The sequence below is a fragment of the Falco biarmicus genome, chromosome 8, assembly GCF_023638135.1.
Source record: "Falco biarmicus isolate bFalBia1 chromosome 8, bFalBia1.pri, whole genome shotgun sequence".
Classification (NCBI taxonomy): domain Eukaryota; kingdom Metazoa; phylum Chordata; class Aves; order Falconiformes; family Falconidae; genus Falco; species Falco biarmicus.
Window position 1 is genome coordinate 23593342 of NC_079295.1, and position 25882 is coordinate 23619223.

General features: G+C 41.0%; 1 protein-coding gene across 3 annotated transcripts in view; it reads right to left on the reverse strand.

Moving 5' to 3' along the window:
- Positions 1-25882, reverse strand: part of CSRNP3 (cysteine and serine rich nuclear protein 3) — a 111801-nt gene that overhangs the window by 31728 nt on the left and 54191 nt on the right. For 2 of the 3 annotated variants that reach the window (XM_056350316.1, XM_056350317.1), the window contains exon 3: positions 3112-3282. In XM_056350316.1, the coding sequence (XP_056206291.1) occupies positions 3112-3282 (171 nt within the window). Of the gene's footprint in view, positions 1-3111; positions 3283-17513; positions 17734-25882 lie in introns of those variants that run through there. The other variant, XM_056350318.1, reaches the window with a different exon arrangement.

Below are 25882 nucleotides of genomic sequence, written 5' to 3' on the forward strand. Positions count from 1 at the left end.
GAAAAAGTCTCATAGGACTCTTCCTTCCCATATGCCCTTAAAAGTACAGATTCAAATATTCAATGTAGGAAAGCTCTTTTATGATGGGAGATGAATGTGTTTAAAGAATGAACAAAACACCTTTCAGTGTACACTGTTAACAGTTTTGTTACTGTACAACACATCTGCAGGTAGTTTTCAAGCAAGCATCACTCAGTAGCTCTGTTAAGACACCTGTATTCATGGAATATGAGCACTGACAATTTCCACGTATTCTGCTTTGACAAGACAGGGCTAAGTACTTCACCAGGATCAGTTCATATTTTATCACCTCCTAGAACTCAAAATATGCTTTTCCAAATAATACTGTTTTAAAAGATCTGCAAGTAAAAAAAATAGAGTATCTAAGTATGTGCAAAGAAAAGTGCTCCTGCCTTGAAAAGCATCCATCATACACAACTGATGTCAACCGATACCAAAATGAAAACAAATCCTGCGTGTATAAAAAATTTACTAGTTGTCCAATTAAAACATTCTTTCCAGAATCAAAGCACATGAAAACTTAGTAAAATCTACGAAGAAATATAAATCCAACCTCAACAAAAAAAAAAACTGCTTTTTTGCTGAGGTAGTCAGTTATCAAGCTAAAAACATCTTTCAGCGTTTGTCAAGTATCTTTACTCCTTTTATATTAAATATAAGCATGATTAATTTTTATTGCAAACACGTACTAACTTTTACTATCACACATCATCACCTTTTCAGGGAGAGTTGCTCTTAGATACAGCAGGTGTGCCTGAGGCTAGCTAAGTGATTTTCTAACACTGCTCAATTGGTGCATTTGATCATGTAAACATGTAAGTAACTGATGTGCTTCAACACTAAGAAAGAAAAAGGCGGCACAAAATCTCACTTGCAGCATTTTAACAATAAATTAACAAAATCTGACTTCCCCACCAGGTGCAACATGGAGTGTCCTTGGTATAGTTACAAAATAATGATGCATACTGGAAGAGAGTCTGGATGCAAGATGCAAATCATTAGGTAGGGATAAAACCACCTTTCCATTCTATACTTCATCTGACCATCAGGATCCTCTGTTTTCTTACCAACAAAAAATTATCACGTTTATCAAGCAAGTATGCTGAACTACAATGACACTGAAAGATGCCATGTTCCAGTGGTACAGAAACTAGTCTCCAGAAGTCTATTCCTTGAGGACCTTGAGATTTGCCTATTCAAATGTAACACCAAGCAACTGTTCAATTCTTGCCTTCCCAAACCAGCCTTATATAACACTGGGATTATTCTGTGTTGATTACATGGAATTTAGGCTGCTGCTTCTATATTAAAGACAATACTTTTAAAAAAGTATTATCAATGCACATGCAATAATTTATTTCTGTATTGCCAATTGACACATGTATGTATTTTTTAAAAATGTAAAATATATGCGCGTGAGCATGTGCACAGATAAATGTTTATTGCTCTGGCCACAAGTATCCATAATATGTTGATGATAACACTGAAATGTACGTTTCCCTTACAGATCTAAGTTACTTATTGTGTCAACTACAATCAAAGCTTACTGTTACATGCATGCATTACAGCTTCCACGTTTCTCCCCTGAATTATGAGCTGCCTTTGTATTCACAGAACCATGAAATCACAGAATCATTTAGGTTGGAAAAGACCTTTAAGATCATCAAATCCAACTGTTAACCCAGTTGGATCCAAATCCACCACTAAACCATGTCCCTAAGCACCCCATCTTTACATTTCTTAAACACTTCCAGGAATGGTGATTCCACCACCTCCCCGGGCAGCCTGTTCCAATGCTCAAACATTCTATCCGTACATGCACAATAAAACTGCTGTCTTGATGTGGGTGGCAATGACTGATTCATGTGAAAGGACTGCTTTCAGTCTAGGCTGAATAATCATCTAAGTCGTTAAACAGATGCAAAGTTAGAAGATCAGCATGCAGATAATATTGTCATCAAGCTATTTCTTAATACTACCAAAGAGATTCCCTGGGTCACTTACCCCTTTGTGACATTTCAATAAAACTGGTTCCCTTACTACTACTACATCTTAAATATAATATACCACATCAAGATTGTTAGATGTAAACACATTTGAAAAATTAATGCCTGTGTAACCCTTTGCATAGGAATGTTTCATACTAAAGCAAAGAGGATTCAGATCCGCACATCCAAACCCTAGCTCAAACTGCACAGCAGCGTTAGGTAGATGAATCAGTTACAAGAACATTCATATCACATGCTACAAACATGATTTCTAGTCACAATCTGAACCATATAGTTATAAAGATCACGTTGTGTACGGGCAGTGACGAGGAGCCTCACCCACAGTCTTAAGAGAACAGCCTTACAGCCACTAACTCCAGTGGTGAGGGCTATACTCAAGAGCCGAGGGAGGCAAACCCCTGCTTCTTAAAACATGCTGTTCACTCTTAACAGTATAACCACATAAAACAAATACCGTAAACTACAAATGGTAAATGCATTCTTCCCAGATATATACATTTCACGCAGAGCTCTGCTTACTTAAAACCAAATTCTTATTTGTACACCAAACCATTGCCCGGTATTAGAGACACCCTCCCCTACATGAAGAATAGAAACTATTGCAATAATGTGTCCCACGCACATTATTGCACAATTCCAAATAAAAGAAAGCTTATTTTCATTGGAGAAGAACTCTCACCAACTCAATACTGCAGATAGATGACAGTTGCACTACACTTACCTAAGGAAATTAAACACACTCAACTAAAGCACCTTCCCTGCAGCACCTGTTTGAAATACCCTAAGCACAACTCCCAGAGTTAACTACAAACAGCTACATAATTCACACAGCAGGATAGGTAGGGTCTTCCAAGTGAAATCAAATTTTTAAAATGACAAATAGTCTTATATAGTTCACAAGAAGGCAAAAGAGTGCAAGTTTGCTAAGTCATTTTCAGCAAGTCCCAAACTGAACACCACAGAGAGTCCATTTTATCATCTGTTCAATTTAAAATCATCATGTTTATCTAACCATAAATTTTATTTTATTTTATTTTGAGGAACGGAAAGAATTCTCCAGATACACAACTTTAGTACTTACGGGTAAAATGATTAGAAGTGGATGGATTGACACTATCACCACTGTCAGCACTTTCACTGCTAGAAATGTCATCATCCGATTCCCGCACGGAGGAGCAAGGTGAGGAGCCATCAACTTCTTCAAACTTCCTCTTTAAAATTCCACTCATCGCTGCAATGCTGTCACATGCACCTGCAACAGGAACAGAGGCAATGAGGCACTGAAACATCCAACTGTAGAATATGCAGTCATAACCTCCAAAGGCGTTTTTACTTAGAAGTACCATTAAGTTGCCACTTCCAGTCTTCACTAAACATTTAGTATGAAATGAGATATAATTAATTAGGAGACAGTGAAGCCACAGGAAAGGAAAAACCCGTGGCAAGTCTAACTTGACATGTATGGAGATGGCTATTTCACTAAAACAATGTGTAACAGATTGCTTTCAGGGAGTATTTTTCCCATTTTGATGTCAAAGGCATCCCTGATGACTAGGTTATGTTGTGAAACTTCAAACAAGGAAAAAAAGGGACTTTTGAAACGCCCGCATTTGGTCCCTTCCTTGGCTGCCACAGCAAGAAGGAATGCTCACAATCAGGGATGAAATTAAGTAAGAAGAAATCAAGAACACTACAGTTCCCATTGCCAAATACATGACATCTATTCAGTGTTCACATCACCCCTGTAAGACATCCATCTGACAATTCCAGTACTACACACAGATAAAGAGACAATGAAGCCACAAAGACCATATATGTTTTAGTGCTCAATAAATGCCTGGAATTCAGAAATTCCCCACCCCGTTCAGAGACCCAGTTGCCTCTCAAACTCCCTCCTTCCCATGTTAAGAAACAGGATGCCTAATATATTCCTGAAGTTGAGCAGAAGATTATAAAGCAAAGTATTCAAGCAGAAATTTAGCAGCAGAGGTAGAAATGTAACATGAACCGCACATAATCAAAGAAAAATCCCCTTAAATAACTGGGGAGAGTTCAAGAACAACTGGATCTTGCTCAGAGGACACGCAGCTACCACCATGCCACCCGCAGCACTTCACAGGCCAGCAGCACTGATACCTACCCAGGCAAAAAGTCTGTCCAGTATTGATGACGTGCTGGACTTGCCCAGGAGGACACACAGCCTAGCACTACAGACTTACCACAGGCTTCTGCCAAATCCCACTGAACTCCAGAAAAAAAGAAAGGAAAAGAAATGTACATTCCTCACTGAAACAGAACTTCTTAAATCCCTGCAGCTACCTTTAGGACTCATTAATTCTGAGCCTGCTGCATTCTGCTCCATCTAGGAAGCTGCACTAGATAACCTCCAGAGACTCCTTCCAACCAACATTTCTATGGTTATATGTTTTAAAAAACCATAAATCTGTCAGGAAGCTAACATATGCTAGGCTAAATGGCTACTAGTAAGGATGACAAGGTTAAGGCAGAGACTCCAGCACTGGCCATACTGTTTAACAATTAGCACATTTCAGAGTTTTGGCCCAGGCCACCTGGCACTCTCCTTGATAACACAAGATGAAGCAGGTGCCAGAACCATTCCTAGCAGGCAGCCAGGATGACGGCACTGGGGTTCTGCAGAGGGCTGACAGCTTAGCCACTGTGGACAAGAACCATACCCTGCCACCTGGCAGCACAAGCCAGAGAACACTGTCCTTAGCCTGCATCTTTTTTTATCTCTTGAATTAATACAGAGGTAGTCTCAGTGATGTAGCTGCTATGTTCTGACCCTGTAAGCACAGCACTTCAGCAGATCCTCTGGTATCTTTGCTCACACCTGGTCTAGTACCAAGTCGTTTCAATGTCTCCCATGCATCCTACAGTTCCCTTCAAGCTCCAACACCAGTTTCCCTCCTGGAAAAAAACAAAACAACAGTGTGAAGAGGTTTGCAACCAACTTTGGCTTGATATGAAGCTTGAACAGTATAAGGGTAGGTATATGAAGCTGAGAGAAAAAAACGCAGCAATTAAAAACCTGATAGGCTCACCAGGTTACAGAGTCCATAGGACTAATTTAAAATTATAATTCAGAAAACACTGAAGTCTCTCTATAGGAAATCCCAGGACTGAGGTGGCAAAGAATTCATGGTTTCATACCAGCACAACAGAAATTTAGTTCTAATTACTTCGTTTGCTTTGCTGACAAAGCATCTTACATTGTCTGCCAGCTCCTAAGCACAGCAGGAGGGAGTCATGGCCAAGTTTAAACTTGCCTTTGGAAGTCAAAACTAGAAATTATGGATACATTATACAACATTTTTATGGTATTATTTAATTACAAGGACTAGAACAGAAGTTTTACAATAAGGGAATTCATTCACCTCTTAGAAAGCAAAAGCTCTGAGAAGCACATACATGATTGCACCAAGTTTAATATCCTGTTTCCAGCAGTAGTCACGATTTAACGCCTCAGTGGAAGGCAATGGGATGAGAAATCCAGCCACAACTACTGCAGATACATGGCTATGCTTCCTCATCCTTGCAGTCAATTTCCCCTAAGCACAAGGCTGAAATGTTGCTATATGACAGTGCACAGTCTCTTCTAAATTCATCTGACTTGCTCTCCTGAGGCAACAAGTTTCATTATTAGTTTGCTGGGGGGCAAACCCACAACAAAACACATCTCCCAAAACTACAGCCACAGACACTTCAAAATCACAGCCGTTTGTCTTTACGGTATTTTGGACAGCGAACAGCAGCAGAAATGCTCCGGTGTCTAGCAGCCTGGTGAACGGGATAGAACTCCACACATAAAAGTACTCCCCACAAAGTGAAATAGCTGAAGAGAAGTCACTGAGGTCTTGCTGTTTTACAGTGATGTTCCCATTTCAGTCGCCAACAGCGATTATATTCCAAGGGAGGTGCAGGGCATCTGCTGATCCTGTATGGAATTAGGAAATGCCTTTATACTTGTGGAGGTGTGCAGGGGGAGAATGGTGACAGAGATGCAAATGGAACTGCGGCACCAAGCTACTCATCCCAGAACTGAGGAGTCTGCTTAACTGCTGCAGCTTCCGAAAGCACCCGCCATGTTACTGCCGACGCTCTGCTCACCGCTGTGCAACCCCTACGAGCCACCTCTGGGGAACTCCTCAGAGCAGCAGAGCCTCTTGCTGACGCTATTCCACTTTTAATGTGGTAACTGAAGTGTTGATCAGCGAGAACAAGGACGAGAAAGCGAGCAAAAAACTGTGCAGGTCTCAACACACTTGTGCACTCGGTTACTATTCAAACAGATTCTTCCCAATTCTGAGTTAACGATTCCCAGAACAAGACATGGATTCCCGTCAGAAGGTATCCAGCTCTCGAGAGTAACATACAGGGAGCACTGGTCCCCAGTACAGCTGCCCTGAGACTGCTCTGGGAACCGCTGCCGGATCGCCTAGGGCCAGAAGCAAAAGCAGGAGGAGTGATGTGCAGTCTCGGCAGGTGCACATCACCACGTCGCAGTGACACCTGCTCAGCCCAGCCCCTGCAAGGGGACATGGCTGATTACTGCTTGTTGAATGAGAAACAGCTGCTTTCAACCAAGAAACCAGTATCTCACTAAATGCCTCCAATGCCTTTGACTGGTCCTCAGATCAAAACCCCTTTCCTTGAAGGCTCTCCCCATCTGTCACCGAACTGTCTTCTTCAAAGGCACGCGAGCTTTTTCAGGGTCTCGCTTTCTCACTTTGAAGTTCCCCTAGTACAAAGGCCACTTCTGCATACACCCAGAAGTTAGAGGTATGAGATGCCTGAATAACTTCAACTCCAGGTCTCCCTGGGTGCCTGCAACTTGGTGTCCTTCCAAGCAAGGTGCCCAAGAACAAAGGGAAAGGGAGTATGAGTGCAGAGCATGTTGAGAAGGAACAGGGGCAGAAAGGCTGGGCCAGGCCCAAACCCACGAGGGACTGTTTATGTACCTGAAGGCTGATAAATACAGCACAGCACCTGGCACGCTACCTGCGCACACCCGCTCCGGGTTGTGAATCTTGGCATTATTCTCTATGCAGTGGGATGGTCCCCACCTAGGCAAATGACTCGGGTGCTCGCACTAAGCTATAGCTTGGCAGCAGCAATTACCTACCGAACAACAGCTTCAGCTCCCCAGAATCGTGGTGGGTTCCTTAGCTGTTAAACTACTGCGTCCGTTAACAGGAAACCCATTCAGCAGCAGACCTTTACAAGACAGATGTTTTAAGAGTGACCTATGCTCTGTTCTTGAAAGGGAAGGTTTACGTGCCTGCCTTCAGGGATGGGCACTGGACCGTGGCTGTGGAGCACAGGGAGCTCCTGCAGCAAAGAGCCGAGCGGTGGTTCTGTGCTGAAGGGTAACCACGCGGACGCTGGGGATTAAAACATCTAACCTCTAATTCCCTTGCTTCTTATTTCATTAAGGAGACGTGACTTGGGGACTACTCCCGAAACGAGCACAGCCCACCCTCACTACAAGAAGTGTTTCTGTTCAGAGTCACTGCAAGGACAGGGTATTGTACAGCCGTGCCGACACTGCTAGGAAACACGCTCCTCCCTGCAGTATGTCACTGGGCCTCAGCATCAGTAAATGAGCTCTGCTGGCACTGTAATTTTGCCTTGCCTTCAAACACAATGGGATTCTGATCAATTCTAAAGCACTTTAAAAGGAAATGTTTGAAAAACAAAGCAGATGTATTAAATAATAGGATCTCCAGGGGAATCACAGCTTGGCCTGTTCACTTTCAAAATTCTTTTTCTGAACATTAATCCCTCTCCCCTTCAATAAAAGGCAATCGGATTCCTTTAGTTTATGTTCTGGCCACCTTAAAATCAACTCAGCTCCCTTAACACCCTTAATTACATCTTTAAAACATTGAGTTTGCATATCATAGCTAACGTAATGTCAAAATTACAATTTAAATATTTAGTCAGAACTTCCCTATGAGGAAATAAACCTCGTACTACACAATGCTTGCTTCAACTGAGAAAGCATTAACACTTGGAATTACAGTGACACGGTATTCGGTTGTAAGACCACACACTTTCTTTCAAAAATATTTCCAGCCATTACGACTTCAAATGCAGAGAAAGCGAAGTGAAAGTGTCAACAACGAGATTGCCAAAGGGATGGACAAAAGAAACGGCTACACCAATTTAAATGGCTAAATAAATAGAGGCTAAAAGTCAAGTCAAGGGTAAATATATAAATTTATACTGCCTCTGGCAGGAATCAATTATGCTGGCTATACTGACCTCTAAATACATTCTTCTGGAAAGGGGAACACTCTTATTCTCTTCACTTTTTGCTCATTTTCTCTCATCTCCTTTGAAAATTTCATAGATACCTTCATTTACGTTTAAACTTGGCAAAAATATTTTCAAAGTGGAAAGAGATAAACTGTTTTATCTGTGTTAAAAAATAATGATGATTAAAAAAAATCTTGCAATTACAGTGGTTGAAAATCAGTCTCACTCCCACGAACTTTAAGGAAAACACTTGACATTTTTAGGGGAGACGTCTCTCAAATGTCAAAGTTGTGCCTAAACACATGAAATTTTACCTAAATTACTCAGTTTGAGAATGACAATACTGACTGAACAACAGCACAGTGGAAGAGGTATAACTGGAGAGAGGAAAAAAGATCAGAGGGGATCAAAGCAAAAGGTTATAAAAAAAGTCCTTTCCTACAGAAGTTGCACTGAGCTGAAAATGCTGAGTTTCAAATTTCCTTCACTGTTTAAGAGAAATATAAATGAAGCAGCAAAGCCATGCACTGTCATGATCACTGGAGGCCAGATACAAAGAAGGTAAACAAAGCAGACATAAAAAAATACAGGAGTCCTCAAAGCTGAACGTTACCATGCAGCAGGTATTCATCTATGTTACATATCTGAACATACCGCTGAGGATTTGCATTAGCTCTGCTCACTTTGAACAAGCCAGCACAATCAGCAGAACCAGATCAGTTGTACTAATATACCCAGCTTCCCAGTAGATCTAATTTGTGAAGCAGAATGCTGCCCTAATACAGTTAAGACCATTTGCAGTACACTTGTGAAATATATTCCTAGCTTCAACAGGCGTTTCTGAAGTATGAATATACATTGCTTTGGATAGCAAAATAAATACACAGTAAAGGGTCACATGATGGCAAAATTTATGGTGTTTGCCAATTACTCATTGCTTAGCTCTGCAAATGTTGCTCTTCTGACATAGGTTTTCTTTTGTCATACACTGATAAAATTTAATTATGTACACACATTTAATGTAGATGTTTAATATGCCTTAACAAATATTATTATTAAGAATTCATCACATTGGTAGCATGAAAAATTGTCTTAGCTTATTATGCACTAAACCCTGAGATATTCAAGAACTGCCTGTGCGCAGCCAGCAGCCATTTGTGTTTTAGTATCGCTGCAGCGTTATACAATAGGCATGCTCAGCACGTTCCCTAATGGAGACTGTTTCAACTTTCCTTAATTCAGTGTTCAAATTCCAGCTTGGCAGATGATTTTGTCCAACCCGATGCCTTTGTCTTGTCACATCCATCCAAGAAAAGGCACAGCTGCAGGAATACCTTCTCCTGTGCAAGCACTGACACAGATCTGGGATCTCCAGGAGCCTCCAGGTTTGCAGTGAGGGAGAACACAGAAACTGGTGTGGAGCCCCTGATACCACAATAGTCATCCAACTTCAATAACAAGTCATTTAAAACTTATGCTATGAGCTTGGTTCTTTGCAGCTTGTTTTTTGGTTGCAGCTGACAAGCAACCAATCAAAAGATTTTGGGTTGATGAGCTTTTTATTTTTTCCTTTTTCTTTTTTTAAACATCAAAAGCACAAAAAACTTGGTTTCATCTTTCTAATAAATAGTAAAATTAGAAAGAACATCATTAAGCCAGTTCTCTAATAACTTCATAGGGCTGTGAGCATTTTTAAGGCACCAGATAAATATCTGGCACGGCTATTAGCAGCAACTTAGTGATAGACTGGCATCTCTAGTAGCCCAAAACACAACTTGAAGAGGTTGCTCTGTGGCTTTTTCTGCTGGGAAGCGGAAAGAAAATGGTAGAAACTAAACAGCAGCTCAAAAATACCAAAAACCCTACTATTTTCTTCAGCAGAAATATTTGAGGAAGAGTATATGAAACAAGCCCATATTAACAAAAAGAATTCTGGTCAGCAGGAGCCAACATTCCATTGCCACCAATGAAATAAATCCAGCTCCATGCCATGAGCATAGAATCATGACTTCATTCAAGGCTTGGCCTCAAGTGAAGCCAAAGTTAGTAAAAAGATGTTTAAGTGCATCTTTCTCCCTGGAGAACAGAGTCAATAAAACTATTCGTACTGGAAAATATAAATTATTAATATCTACTGGAAGGCTGTGATGTTTTGAAACTACTATCTTCAAAAATAGCTTTATGGCTGTAATAATTCAAGCTTTCTATCTAAATCAAGCACAATGTACAACCAACCTGTAATGTTACAACCTGCAGGTTTAATGCACACCCAAGACAGTCCTAAGTAGGCATTCAGGCCAACAAAAAACGGCACTTAAACCTTAAAGATGACAAATTAGTATTTGTTTCTATTTGCTTTTTGAGTTTTCACCATAGATGGTATAACTATTCAACCAAAAAAACCAGTATGTTTGTTTAAAAAACCCTGGAGATTTTTAGCAATATCATTATTTCAACAATAAACACTGATGTGGGAAATTCACAAAAAAAACCCCAAAAACCCATAACACACACAACAAATTACTACATGCAGAAAATAGTGAATTTATACAATACCACAACTGATAAGATTCCTCCTGCCACTGACACATATGAGCAGTGTTGATAATTCACCTTCTCTTTTAATAACAGCACAAGGTAAAAATAAGTTACTCAGTTATCACCTAGAAAATACAGGTAGAATTTAATTTGAAGTTTACCAAAAAAAAAAAATTCTGAGAAACCAACAGAACTTGATTCTTTATGGATTTGCTTCTTCTGGATGGACTACCTGAGGCACAGTAGGGGGTCTGGTTCACTGATGCTCCATCCCTGGGTCACAGTGTTTAAGCATTTCTCTGTGTGGTTACTCTGATAACTGGGGATTTAGTCACAATAATTTTTTCTGTTTTTTTACTGGTGTGAACTAACAGTCTCTCTTTTCTACCTTACCACCCATTTGCACAATACTTGAAGAAGATCTACTATTTTTCTTTCAAGCTCAGCTGAAACGGGCTAAAAAAACCAAGGAAGAGACGATAGATGTATCAAACCACATAACAGGCACAGAGAAGTCATAAGTGCCTCGGCCTAATTTCCTTAAGAAATCAGTCAAAAAGATCAGCTACACTAAGATTTCAAATTCCCAAAGTTAGTTACCACAGCATCACAGAATGAGATGGTTTTTGTGAAGACAAAACATGCATAACCAATAAACTAAAATGCTCCTCTGCAAGCCAGCATCCTCCTCACTAATTTCAATAACTGACAACCTCAAAAGGTAGGATTTTTAAAGCGCGTATTCACAGCCAATCTTTGCAACAGTCACGTCACACTTTTGGCCAGCAAAAATTACACGTAGGTCCTTACTCACCTGTGCACATGCACCTTCATAAACCCGACACAAAGGCACACATAGGAAGGGTATATGGTGTTACCACAACATGAATATGTAAAGCTACAGACCACAGTAATACTGGCCTAAAATTAGATCCCAACTGCACTGGAATTGTACGTTGACTCTCTTAATTTTTTTGTAAGACTAAAGAAAATCTGGAGTTTATGGCTGCAGTGACTTGGCATCATAATAAACATGCCTAAAAATCCCTTTCCATTCACTTTGTAATTCAAAGCTGAAAACTCTTCCAGAACGCTGACAGAAGAGCTGCAGGTCTAATAATAAGTATGTACCCATTCAATTCCCAAGGCACTCCTGTCACCAGGACAGTGATGAATAGAAACCAAGCCGCTAGCCCATTCCCACAGCACGGCCTGACTTGGAAGCACCTTATGACCGTTCAACGACACCTCAGCCGGAGGACTCTGCTGGGACAAAATTAATTATCTGCCCTACGCTCTCCTGAAAAGCACTGCTGTGAAGGTATGTGGCTTACACTTCTAATCTGAGATATTCTATTTTATTCAATATATTTTATGATATTCTGCTTTATGAAATCTCTGGTGATTCTGTGATTTCCGGGGGAGCCAAAATGAGAGGGTTAAGACTCTGCAATTTTCACTTTTCCATTTTATTGTTAAAAGATGTTTGTTTAGAAATAAGAGCCTGTGAGAAGGGCATAAGGGTAAACAACTGAGTGACTTAATTGAAAGCTACAAAGTTGAACCTTGAGCGACTCTGAAAGTGAATGGTTCAATAAAGACTCTGGTGCTACAAGAAAGCAGAGCCACGGTGGCTCTGCAAGCACTCCAAGCCCCCCCAGAGCCGTGGGGTTACCCTCCGCCCCCCATAATAGAACGCTTGAAGACAAAAATATTTGCTGGAGAATAGCCTGCTCAGCTGTCACAGTTCACGCTGGAAGTAAAGAGCACTATCATTTGCTGTCCAGACTGAAAACAATGAATAAATTACATTTTGTGGCTTTCAACATTTTTTTGTTTACCCTTTCACCCCCACACAAGTGGTATTTACTGGAGATTGCCATCACTTAGGCAGTACAACTGAAAACATCTGCAAACCAGCTTAGCTTTTTAACATACTACATTAAAAGGAGACTTTGTTCAATTATAATAAAGAACAGATTTTCAATCACTGAGAAGTTCATTACAAAATTCAGATCCCTAGTCAAAAAAAACCCAACCTCCTCCTGAAGCCACCACCACGTCAGCCTATTTCACCCTCCCCAGGAGCACCACTAGCCAGCCGCTCGCCAGGTGGGAGATGCCCAGGGGCAGGGCGGAGCCCTGTGCCCCCCCCCAGGGGCAGCCCTCCTCCCCGTGCTGCGACCCCCAGCTGGGAGAAGGGCCCCCCTGTCCCCCCACAGCCCGGTGGTCTGTGCCAGCAGCTGCAGAGGCACCACAGCAGCCCCCGCTGCTTTACACAGACAGCACTTTTATCGGAGGGGCTGCGGCCCCCAGGACCAGCTTTAGACCAGCCAGCGCAGGCACGGACACCAGAATAGCCACAGCAGCACAGTGCTCAACACAGACCGATTTATCCTGATTCACAGCACAGATGAAAAACACGACTTATTTACAGGCAAGCACAGAAATGATTTACCAGTATGAGATAAATAAATGTAACGTGACCCCAAATTCCCCTCACTACCCTCGAAGGGGCAGCACGCTAATGAAAGGTACAACTACCACGGAGGTTTATTTACTCTGCAGCCTTACCCTACATAACAGTATCACTTGATTGCATTTCCTCGTCAAAATCCAAGGACTACACGGATGGCGATGCTACAATCAGTAAATGATGTTCTAGTTCCTGCCTACATCCCTCAGAAAGACTGATGAGGGTCAGGCTCCGTACCATGCACCCTGTATTTCCTACTTCACATTAAACAATAAAATAAATATGCAAATCCCTATTGCTTATGAAAGAGAAGGATACCAACCAGCCCCAAACTGAACCAGGACATCAAGTTAAGCATTTCATGAAATGATTTATGAAGTAGTAACCAAAAGCCATCTATCAGAAAACCTAAATACAAGTGCTCCAATACATTTTCATGTTAAGTTTTAAGAAGTATCCTTGCTTGTATTTTTGCATTAAACATACAAACCCCTGAAAAACTCAAGGAGATCCTCTTCCTTTTATCCCTGATTCCACTTTTAGACAATTTATATATTAAGCGGATTCTCTAGCAAATTTTTATGGTGACACACATTTATATTCCTTTTTTCATCTTACCTAATTCATTGTGGAAAAAAAAGATATGAAGTGATGAAAAACAAAAGCAGAGGTGCTAGAAATGCAAACTTTTTTGGAGGATAGGGGCTAAACTAGAGGAAGGGGAGTTGCTAGAGAAAATTCTATGTATATCTGAAAGAGGAAAAAGCCCACAATGTTCCAGTTTGGGGTTTTTTTTTGTTAGAAATTATTCACAACTCCCATTTATCACAGATTTCATTAGAACACTGTATTTGTGAAGAGATGGAGAAACCAAAGCCGTCATATTTATCCCAGAGCTGTTTTACCCTAGTAAATATTTTTGGCTTGCGTGCATTTGCAGAGGAGTCATACCTGTCTTTCATCTACACTCAATCCCTACAAAAGAGTAATGAAGCAACAGTAATCAAAATTTACCTGTAGGACTTCAAATGGCATCAACATTTTAAAGATGTGATGGTGTCTGGTGATGTTTTACTAAGGGAAAGGCAAATTCATAACCCAGTTTTTCTCAGCATAACTGGTTCACAGCAAGGATAAAGAGAGATACTGATTCTTGTCTACATGTAAATTTATCTGATTTCAGACAGCTTTACCAAATTTTAATAGAGTTTACCTGCCTCACTTTAACCTGACCTTCCATCTGCTTGTTCGGAGGGAAAAAAAAACCCTAAGCGTCAAGGTTTGGTTACCAGAAGTACCTTCTATGGGCAAATAAGAGTTTTAGGTGGCATAATCATCTGTTGCTATTTCAGAGAAAACATGTAAGCTTTGGAATGAATTTCCAAACAATTGCCATTATGTACCCTACACCATGACTTACATGTCTTCAAATAATATTAAACTTAAAACTTTATCATGCAAATATTGCATCTGTCCCATTCAACATGTTTTTCAACAAATGCAAATTCCTCTTTCCAATAAACAAAGGAGACCAAAAATCTAAGATACACAATAAACGTGCCTATCTAAACCAAAACATTATACACCACACTCGGGCTTCTCAGGTCTGCGAGTAAATTAAGACTAGCAGAATTAAGACTGAACTTCAGTAACACAGCAGATCAGAATCATGTTTGTGTCTCCAAAATGCCCAATGCATGCAAAAAGATCTGGTTCTATTTATGATGCTTAAAAGAGCTCAACATACAGCATACAAACTGCAGCACAGATTTTTTTATACAAACCATAGTTTATCAACAGAGCTTAGATAAGGGAAAACAGTGTATTTTCAAATTACCATCACCTGGCAGCAGCACAGAACACCTGTTTGCTTCAGGAATTCTTTGGATCTTTTTGAGTTCTTCAAATAACTTAATACTGGGAGCACTTTAGAACATGGAGTGCCAGATCCATAGGAAAACCATTTGGGTTTTTGCTTTCTGCATGCATATATGGAAAAGGCAGGTGTACTGCAAAGTTGTGACTCCATTATAACAGCGGGAATGCTATTCCAAAGGGATGTTCCTATTGTTATTTTAGTGCATGCTGTTAATTTCATCTATATACATACTTACTGTAAGTACTTAACTGCCTCATAAATCTAAACTTAAAATCCGCTGTACTCATTTTAGACAAATATGGTAATTATATGATAATTGCATGACTCTATGCTGCTTTATTTTCTCCATTGAGATTAGCGCAGAGGGGCACGTTCAGTGCTACCTCATGGCATCAGATGGTAAATACCGCAGGTGTCACTACGGATTTACCAGCGTTCTCCGTGGCGCAAACTGCTGGTTGCACAGGAGCAGCGTGATGCGGGAACGACCCGGCCGGCCTTCCAGCTCCATTGTCTACACCCGAACAAGGCCCTTTGCGGAGAGATGCCAAGCTGTACCTGGGGTCTGATACACGATTACTGTTTACAGAAGAAGCATCTTAATACAGTGACCGCACAGCACCTTCGCTTCGGTTTTAGCAGTGTTCGTAGCTGGAGAACCTCGCCCTCCGAGCCAGGCCGCGTTGCCGCACCTGGAAGCGCGGGGGCTGCGCGGCCCGCCGCCCGGAGCTATCCGCAAGGGTCACCCGCGCTCCGCCCCGCACCCGCGCAGCCCGGGCAGGAAGCGCAGGGCCCGAGCCGCGGCGCCCCGCACCCGCACCCGCGGGGCAGCCAAGCGGGCAGGTTCCGGCTCCCCCGCCCGCCCCGCCGCCGTACCTGGAGGCAGCGCAACAGCCCCCGCCGCGCCGGGCCCGCCCCGCCTCCTCATTTGCATGGGCCCGCCCCCGCCGCGGGGCATGCCGGCCACAGCCCTCCGGGACAGCGTCCCGCTGGGGCGGCCGTGCCGCGGTCCCCGCCATCGCCCGTTGCGCCGCCGAGGCCGCGGGCCCCCGCCGGAGCCTGGCGGCCGCGCTCGCTCGTGCCGCCGCCCCCGCCCCAGAGCCAGCCCCCCCGGCGCGGCCGCGTCCAAGGAGACCCGCAGCCCCCGGCCGGGCAGCCGGAGCCCGGGCTCCCCTTCCCTTTCTGCCCCTTTCCCGATGAAGGCGCGCGGGGCGCGGGCGCCCGGCTCGCCCACGGCATTAGCATCACGCACAGACACAATAGCCCGGCCCACGGCCGAACCGGCCCCGCCGCCCCCCGCTTTACACCGCCACAAACCAGCTGTTCCCAAACGATTCCCATGGGCGTTTATAAAGACCGGTCCGCAGGGGAACCCGGCCGCTCCCGGGAGCACGGCGGGCTGCTCCCACCCTGCCCCCCGCGCTTCCCCAGGGCTCCCGCTCCCCGCTGCTGCAACACCTCCAGCCCAACGCTGCCCCGCGGAGGCACCGCCGGCCCTTCCAGTTCATGATGGAGAAGAAAGAAAAACGCTACTGTAAAGAGATTTACGGATAAAAACTTTCACACGGCCAATTTCTATGTGATGCGATACAACAGAGAAATTAAACGCCTATCCTGTCCTCTGTAAAACACACACGGGCCACTAAAATCTTCCGGGGCGGTTCTCCATAAAATACTAGGTACGATCGACCGAGAACTACTATGAGAAATAAATACTTGCTTGGAAAATAACAACGTATTTTGCATTAATATTAGAGCTAAATAAATGCAGAGGGTTATAACGTATCGTGCCTGTGTGCATGCAATTGCATTAAAAATAACACTAACCACCACTTTAAAAACTATCCAAGAAAAATGCGGAGGAAAAAAATCAAATGTAAGTGCACTGTTAGATATGCTCCAATGTAATATTATTTTTAACCAAACACAGACACTACAAATTTCCTACTGAGAGAGAATTAGTCTCAAATACATAGCAGAATAATAGATTGTTGTTACTAAATATTTTATGATATTGTAAATGATCCATCTAGCATAAATATGATTTTACCTGCTATCCAGTTTTTCATGCACAACTGAAGTCTGAATTGCACCGAGATTATAATAATAATAACAACATTTTTACAATGAAATCTGATCACATAACTTACACAATTTATTTAGCTTGGTATCACATTGATGTGCATCCTTCCAATTCCACCTTACACAATGCAAAAAAAACCTGGCTTTACTAATAAAAGAGAAATAGCAAAAAACGTGCTTCTATTTAAAATAGTGAACTGTGTGAAGAATCCATAAAACAACTGACCTGTTCAAATTGTTGTTTTTCCAATCCATGCACTGTTTTTATTAATTAGGAACCAAACCAGACAGATCATCATTTTATAACGTTTGACATATTCACTGTCTTCCTAGTTCCAGCAGAATCTTCTTAAATTTCCCAGCACTGTGTTTTATTGCTGGTACCATATGCTTTATTGTTCAGCCACAAGAGCTTCGCTCTGCACAAAGACTCATTACCTACTGCTTGCTGAGCAGCTTCAGGCTCACTGAGGCTGCCTGCGTGATCACATGGGAGTTTTGTCTGAGAAAGCCAGGCATGCCACTGATTTCACCGGCTATGGATATTTTTATCAGCTGAGGTCTACTATGAGGAAGGAATAACAAATTCTAAGGCTGCTTTACCTTCTTTAGCTCATTAAGACAGCAGTTGTCATGGAAATCCCCTCCACTTTTTTTTTTTAATTATCATAATTATTATTATTATTATTACTCCTCCCATTGCAACCAAGGTTCAAACAGAAATTCAAAAGAGTTGTTCAAAGTAATTTTTTCTTGTGGGGAGTGGCAAAACCCGTGCATTGTCTGCATTGCTCCACACACAGCACACACTGAAATTAATATTCTGAAGAGGTAATATTTTGCCAACACTTAATCTGCCAATGTTACGTAGAGGATGAGCTTCTGAATGTAAAATTGTTCCTAAAAAGCAGTCCCTTGATTTATATTTGTCTCATCAGGCAAGGGCATTATCCTGTAATCTTTGGCAATAAAATTAGTTTTGCTGCTTTCAGTGAGACTATTCAGGTGAATAAGAATTGGCCATTTGAGAAAGGATTAGCCTCAAATCCAAATGACAAATTATAGTACAATGAAGTCCAATCTCTTCTTGATAACAGCTGGTGATACTCGGGGGTTTGGTTTGGTTTGTGGTTGCTTTTTTTTGGTGTTTGTTTTTTTTTTTGCAGGGGGAGGGGGGGATTGTTTGGTTTGGATTTGGTGTTTTTATTTTTGAACACAGATTTTAAATGTAAATAACATTTTATAGTGCTTAAAAATTAGTATTTACTTAAACATTTTATACTGGATATGTGAATATCTACATTCAACATTACAGAAGCACTTAAATAAAAACATAAATATTTAATGATTTTTTTCACTTGATACTTTATCAGTAATAGCGATCCATTTTGAAATATTTGGAGATGGCTTAACTCCGACTGCAAAGTGAATTCCCCTAATATTCTGATTGTAAACTCTTCACATACAGCTAGTGATGATAAATGAACATCTCTTCTCCGCCCTGAAAACTGGTACTGAACACGTAATTAACCATACCATTAACATTGCAAAGATGCAGCTATTCTATGAAATAGTCAATTACCTCTGGAATAATTCATAGCATTTTGAAAATATAAGACAGCAAAAAGAAATTGTTTTCTCATTAACATTCCACAACTGAAATACCTACTTAGTTTATTTAAGATCTCCCTCATTAGAATAAATGACAGCTTGTTGCTCATTGTTGGCATTATTCTGGTCCTGTGGACATCAGTGGAAGTTTTGTCGCTGATTTGCATGGAAGAAGGGGCAAGCGTGACCAACACAGATTCATGCGCTTTACTGTGTCGTCATGCAAATCAATGACAAAATTTCCCATATTTTTACTGTTCTCTGCATCTTGCTCATCGTATATTATTAAGGTTTTCTAACAGTTGATATGCAGTCTCCATGATTACACCGAATTATAAAAAATGGGTAGTAAAGGATACAGAATTACCCACAACTAAATCCAGTGATAAATATCTTCTAGACTTTCACATTCGTTTTGTTTAATATAAAATTCCATTTTAAAGAATGAGTGTATTTTAAAGTGCCACAATTTTTATCTACCCAAAGACATGGACCGAGCAGATGGTTCGTGGCTGAGAACCTTCTACATCTCTTAAGCAGGAAACACTACCGCGTATACATTAATGAGAAGAAACGAAAGCAGCCTAGATGGGTTGCTAACGAACAGCTGGTTTAGCTACAGCTATGCATATTTTTTTCCCCTGGCAATATCACTGATGATGTCATGATGCCCGTGTAGGAAGACATAAACAAAAGGCAGGCATTTTTGCTGCAGTAGCACTAGGGGAAACAAGAAAAACCAAATGCTTGACAGATGGAAAGAACAAAAACTGTTCAGGAAAAAGAGTACTATTGTCACATTTTCTGGCTGTCATTTATATACACTATGAAGCATTTCTCAAATCCTGAAAGCAGGTTAGAGGAAAACATGCTCAGGGACGCGATACAGTTAAACCAGTTAGCAGGAAAGTGTTGTTTCTGCAGGAGACAATAGCAGCAAGCAGTCTTCATGCTGTACCAAAGGCAGCCTCAGATAATCAGTTCTTCAGAGCTGGGGGCGGGGGGGGGGGGGGGGGGAGGGGGGGAGGGGGGGAGACCTTCAATCCTCCATAGTGGAATTTGAGATTTCCTAATTCTAACTTGACATTTTTAAGCAGCTAAATTATATTCCATCCCATAATCTCTTCTTACAGGTTTAATAAATAGAAGTAAGTCTTCATCAGAGCCATTTTATTGAATTTCTGCCGAAATATACTATTGAAAAAATGCCTTTTTGCCACCATGACAGGAGTTAAAGATCACCCAAGAGTTTCACAGTAGGCTGGACCCAGATCTCTCTTATCACTCTGTAGTAGGAGGAGCTCCAAGTAAGATAATGCTTTCTGATGCCACTCCTATAGCAGAGAGGACTTCTTCAAGAGAATCCAAATTCGCCGCTATTTGAAACAGCAGCGGGAGAATGATTATGCAAACGTTCAGCAGTCTTTTCCACCCAAGTCTCCCATGGGAGTCAAGGTAAGCAAGGGCTCTCTCTTCTCTAACAAAAGGCTCCTTACAAATCTAAATGAAAACAGAATCAAGAACCTGCTGACAAATTGTCAATAATGGTGCACTGTCAGATCCCACATCTACTTGGTATGAAAAGCAATTCAAAGGAACATTCTTACGCTTCCCCATTCTACAGAAGGTATGGCAAAAGGGAACTGCTAAGGAAATTTGCCCAAAATCACCTCTGTCATTAGTAAGGAACAATGACTTAAAGCCTGGTTTATTCTACACTATATGCATTTAAACTTGAGTACTTCTATAAAGTTTATGTGCGCTGAAATACAGAACTTGCACAGAATTCAAAAACAAAACAAAAATCCAAGACGAAACCACAACCACCTAAACCCAGTCGTGCATCACAAAACAGACTAAGCCTAGGATCTGAACTTCCAATCATTCCCACCTTATACGACTAAATTATTTTGTTAGGTATTGAGCTTAGTCTGCTGTTCAGTATCCTTTATCACAGTTGGACAAATCAGATATGAGTCAAAACAATCATTGGGACAGCACCATTCAATTTCACACAAAAAAAAAGGGGGGGGGGGGGCAACTTGCACTCAATACCTTGTTATTCTCAAAGGCTGAATCCTGTACCTTGCAACAAAATGCAAAAGCTCTTGTTTCTCCCAAGTACACCAGAAATGCAACAACTTCCACACCAGCTGAGAAAAAGAGGGTTTTGCTGAAACTCTCCTTTGTAGCCTAGTGCCAAAAAAGATCTTGAATCCAGGATTTATGAAACGTGTTCAGTGGACCATACATGCTCGACTCCAGCTCTTAGAAACAGCATGGTTTGCATGCCATGGTTTGCGTTTTATGAGCTACAGCAGCAGGAACTTTGAATGCCTCAGCACTAGCTTTCAGGTTTGGAAGTAGATGGTTTGCGATCACTCCTTTGGTAAGATCTGTAAGCCTTGCCTATGTAAACTGCTGTAACTGAGCTCAGGATGAGGCATGGCTGCAAATCTCCCATGGAACTCTGACATTACAGAAGTTCTACAAAATTAAAAATGCACATCTATGAGAAAAAATGGTGGAATATTAATTAAAACTCTCCATCTGAAGTTACTGTCAGTAAGTATAAATTTTGCATAGTTCTTTCCAGATCAAATGTAGTTTAATGAAACAGATTTCCTCACCCTGGCTCCAAATGTCTTGCTTTCTCTAGACACCTCACCATCACAGCTAAACGACCTGCAAGTAGTGCAACAATAACTACTCCGTTCCAGATACTGGGGCAGATGGTTTTCAGCAGTCTGCCAGAAAGACTAACATATTTTGAGTTCCTGAATTACACAAAAGTGAAAAATGTACTCATTCCTAAATGACATTTTCAACAAAGAAGTACGATCATATTTTGAAATAAGAGTCTAGCTAGTGAAATGCAGGAAAACCAACAAAATCTATTTGAAAGGTGAGATAACATCCTCAGCTCAACAGACGGATGGAGGCAGCAACTTAGCACTGAAGGGCAGGCCTGTGAAAAGCTGTTCTGATTTCTGGCACCTGAACAATCTCCTCTCCAAACTTCATACAGTGACCACTAGCATGTCACTGTAAGGTGGCCAGTGCCACCTGTCACTCCTACTTCTGGCCCATTTGCCCTGTCATGTTAATTTGAAGGACATCACGTATAGCTTCCTTTCCTTCTGACTCTCAGAAATTATCTCCTTGACCAAGAGCAACTTCCTAGATCATGTGGTTAAAGCAGGCACAGAGCAACAGTGAATTCTCTTTACACATACTATGAGGTATACAACAACATACCACCCCCTGATGATTTTTAGCACAACAGCTTTTGAAAACATCCTTGGTTTTAACTGTATGTTCTTGGTACATCTTACAATACCTGCATTTTTTTTAAGATAAAATAAACTTTCTCACCAGGGTAGTATCTCAGAGGAAAGTGCACCTCTGTTCATAAAAAAACACTGAAGGGTATTATGCATTAGCAGAGCTATTGTACGCAAACAAAAATACTCCTCTGTAGTACACATACAAGGTTTCTCTGTCCTTCCACAACCTCTCAAAACTGCTGGTTAACTACCAAAATAAAAGAACGTATTAACTTTGGCAGGCAAATTAATGTACTAAGAGGTGTATAGCCACGCAGCAAAACAATCTCTTGACAGTGGTTGCATTAGATGATGTAAATAATCAAAGCAATTAATTTTGTGTGCTGTAATGCTTGGTACAGCCATCATCCAAAACACCAGCAGAACAGGGAGTTTTTAAAATTAAACAAAATTAGTCCTATTTTAAAGAGGAAACTTTGTTATCTTCTTTAAAAAGAAAAAAAAAAAAACCACCAAAAATGAAGGCTTAGAGGAAGGCAAATACTTTAAGAAGAGAGATTGCTTGTGCTGTCTTGTATGTGCTTCATAAGCCAGCTTTGCTCCAGCCAGTTTCCATGACAGCTCAGACATAGCAACATGATCCATGCCAGGGAGTAATTTAGAACTAGAGAGCTATGCTTGGTGCAGTTAGAAATTGCAAGACACACAGAAGAAACAAAGGTGCTATCTTGTTTTTAATCAGCTGATATACTCCCTACTCCATCCCTTTTCTTTTGCTTGGTTACTAAGCACACCTTTTCCCATTGTATCATTTTCAACTTACAAATTTCACTTGGCTGTTGACCAGCAAAAAGTTTAAAAATAAATAAAATGAAGAGATATTTGAAGCAAGCATGATAGTTCCAACTATTTGGTTCTTCTAGTCCCCCTTACACAACAGTAAACCAAATAGAAGTTCACTGAGTCAACGCAGATGAAATAGGAGTGAAATCCAGTCAGGAAGAAGCAGACCATCTTTCCTTACTGAACTTGTCATCAATGAACTTTCTGAAGCACTACTGTTGCTAAACAAGCAGCATTGCTTCATTCCTCACTTTCACCATTTCCACAATGGAGCAGACAAACTCTTTCATTTTTATCTTCCACTGGAAGATGAATCTTTCATTGTTACAATCTTTGAACGTGTTCCTGTCTACCAGAAACACAAGTATTTTAATTCAAGCAGAGACAGAAATAAAAATATAATAGACACACAGATCTAAGCAGCAACATAAACAACTATTTTACATTTTATAGCAGTTAGTAGTTTATGAAGCATCTCAACTTACAAAACAAGACATTTTCAATACACCACTTAGAATAAAATACATAGCGGGCTTTTAATCTTATAGACAAGAAGATATCTAAACTCTAAAATAAGGTGTCTGCCTTGAATTGCTAAACATAAGGATCTCATTCCCCAGGAACTGAATCCGCTGCCACATTTCTTTTCCCGCCTTTGGATATCCCACATACCACCTTAAAGCTGCCATTTAAAGTTTAAAATGACACACAATTCTAGGTTGTATGGTAACTTTTCACTGTTTCAGATAACCTTCAAAGCCTAGAAACTGACTCTCCTTTAATAATTCGGTCTATTTCCATTTGGCCAGCACTGATTTCTTCCCCTTATGTGTATCCAGCAGAGCCTGAAAATTATTTTTATTTACTATTTTCTTTGTGTACCAGCATCACTGATAACGTCAGCACAGCGCTGGGAATTTTATTGCTTATTTTGAGTCTTCCTTACCAGCAGAACACATTTTCCTCCCATATGTTCCATGACAGCAGACTACATTAAGAAAGTAGAAGTATTTTGCATGAAATTCCCCTCCTCTTACCCTAAAAACACGGTAATGATTAATCAGTGTTAATTAAATAAAAAAACCCCTATCATATATTTTAGCATCCAAAACAAATTTCGTAGCATATGTACAAGATTTTCATCAAGTTAAAACCTGAACCACTATGCTCTTACAGCAAGCTTTTTTTATTATGTCATTCTAATGTTCTAAAGACTCAGAAAGTAAGCCCCCTGAACTTAGAGACATGCTTTCTAAGGAACACTGACCACCACTTCTTCCATTTAAGAAGATCAATTCGTAATATTTAAATAACCACATTCATACCAGCAAATCAGTGGACAGTTCCAGGATGCACTACTATAAATCCACAACTTCGATGATCAAAACAGATTGCTGATTCACAATTTGATTACAGTTTTCAACTGGTGTTGAAAGACACGCTGTTTTTTTGGTCTAGCTCTCCGCGAGTACAAAGGGTAACTGCAGCAGTCACATGCCCTGAAAGGGTCCAAGGATCAACGTGCTCAAGTTTGGAAGTTCTTCTGTAGAAGCAGTTACCAAGTAACTGTTTTATCTAAGAGTTCTACCTAAAAGGCATCACGACTAAATAAAGACTTTCATTAGACCATTTTTATAATCCAAATGTCTTTCAAGATTTCAGCACTTCAGACATCTTCATGAATTTTTTTAGATTAAGCTACGTGATACCTATCAGATGCAGGACTCAATGTTCCAGTTAGATCTTTTTTCACAGCGTTAAGTAGCTACACTTATCACCCTGACTTACCTCACTTACCAGTGTGTCAGGCTACAGTCCCTAAAGACTAAAGTTTTTTCAGCTTCTTATATTGTGTTGGTGCACTTTCAGTGGAGAAAAGTCTCGGTTTTCTTTTTTAGATCATTACTCGACACCTTTTCCACTGAACAGATTAAAAAAAATAAGTAAGACTTCCAATCAGGTTTATATTTAAATACTTTGAATAAGGCTCATCAATTTATGGCATTGACAAAACTTCGACTGTGGGGACCATCAACAGCACCTTCCAGGAAACTGTCAGATGATGCAACTGCCTATATTGCAGAAAAGCAGCAATTACTACCTCAGTGATATTTTTCGCACCTCTGCAATGAATGCAGTGTCTCAACCAGATTTATCCCGTTGCCCCAGCATCTTTTAAGTGCTGAGGATAATACTGTCTCCATCACATTTTTCCTTTCAGGAACATGAGGATCGTGTTTACTTCTGCTATAGTAAGTGGAGATAATACTAGTCTTCTCACATACTTAGAAAGAGCATAGTCAACCTGTCTGTTTTGACCTTCCAGGTTAGAGCAAAGGAGGAAGGAGGCAGCACAGCTGTTATTTGCTGTTAATGGAGTTTACCAGATCAACAGCCCCAAGCTCATCGAGAAACTCACCAGTTTTGTGACTGAGGAGGAAGAAGCCAAGGTCTTTGGCTGCCTCGTTCCATCTCCTGGGGTGGGTGGCATTCAGTGACCCTACCACTGCTCCAGCTGCCTGCCTAGAACTGCTCTCCTTCTGCCCTAAGTCCACGGTCAGTAGCAGTTATGTAAGTCTCCAGGATACAGGATCATAAATGCAGACTTCAGCCATTTAAGATTTCAGGAAGTATAAAGATTTACCAGGGCCAACTGTTCTACTTTTCTAGAGCAAAAGACACTCTCACTGCCCTGGATGTCTTGGATTGAAAGACTGGAGTGTCCCCATTTACATGCAGAAAACGTATGTCATGTCAGTTACAATAGCAATTAGCTCATAACTGTGCACTATGTATCCTGCAGTTTTCTTACTGTTTCTAGTACTGTGAGAATTCCTCCAAAGTTGCCATACTT